We start from the raw sequence: 585 nt of genomic DNA, 5'->3' as shown, positions 1-585 counted from the left end.
TCCATTCGGTACAGGCCATCTTGAAGTTCCACGCTCAACAGTTGTATGACAGAGACATGACCGTCAGACTCGACAATGCACCTGACATGTCGCCTAAATTACCGGAAGGTATTTACATATTCATCAGTTTGCGATAATGCGATCGGGCGATATGCTTACCGCTTCTATAAATAAAACTTTGTAAATCAGGTTTAAAAGGAATCGGCATGGAACTCGAACCTGGTGATAACATACTATTGGATATTCCCAATGTACAGGCGAACAATTCGCCTGGCGGTCCGAACAACGCTTTTGGCGGTTCCAGTTTCGGTGGCGGTAGTGGCAACGGTGGCGGCAGTGGTGATAACAGACTATTGGGTGCTGCTGCTAGAAATATTCCCAATGTACAGGCGAACAATTCGCCTGGTAACAACGCTTTTGGCGGTTCCAGTTTCGGTGGCGGTAGAGATTTTGACGGAGCTTTTAGTAGAGACGGCGATCGTGTTTCTGGCGGCAGTGGCAGCGGTGGTGACAATAAATTTGGAAACACCTACGGTCTTAGCACGCAATTTTTGGAGTCTTTAGGTATCAATGGTCCTCTGGTCA

General features: G+C 47.4%; 1 protein-coding gene across 1 annotated transcript in view; it reads left to right on the top strand.

Annotated features, from left to right (window-relative positions):
• Window positions 1-6: 6 nt before the first annotated feature.
• Window positions 7-585, top strand: part of LOC112454894 (keratin, type I cytoskeletal 9-like) — a gene marked incomplete at its 3' end in the record, with an annotated part of 1,153 nt that continues 574 nt past the window's right edge. Inside the window, exons 1-2 of the mRNA XM_025016522.1 lie at window positions 7-108; window positions 190-581. Coding sequence (XP_024872290.1) covers window positions 57-108; window positions 190-581 — 444 coding nt within the window. The remainder of the gene's footprint in view (window positions 109-189; window positions 582-585) is intronic.

Source organism: Temnothorax curvispinosus, unplaced genomic scaffold (assembly GCF_003070985.1).
Source record: "Temnothorax curvispinosus isolate PA1 unplaced genomic scaffold, ASM307098v1 QBEX01005522.1, whole genome shotgun sequence".
NCBI classification, from domain to species: domain Eukaryota; kingdom Metazoa; phylum Arthropoda; class Insecta; order Hymenoptera; family Formicidae; genus Temnothorax; species Temnothorax curvispinosus.
The sequence above is the reverse complement of the archived record's forward strand: the minus strand, read 5'-3'. Positions and strand labels throughout refer to the sequence as shown.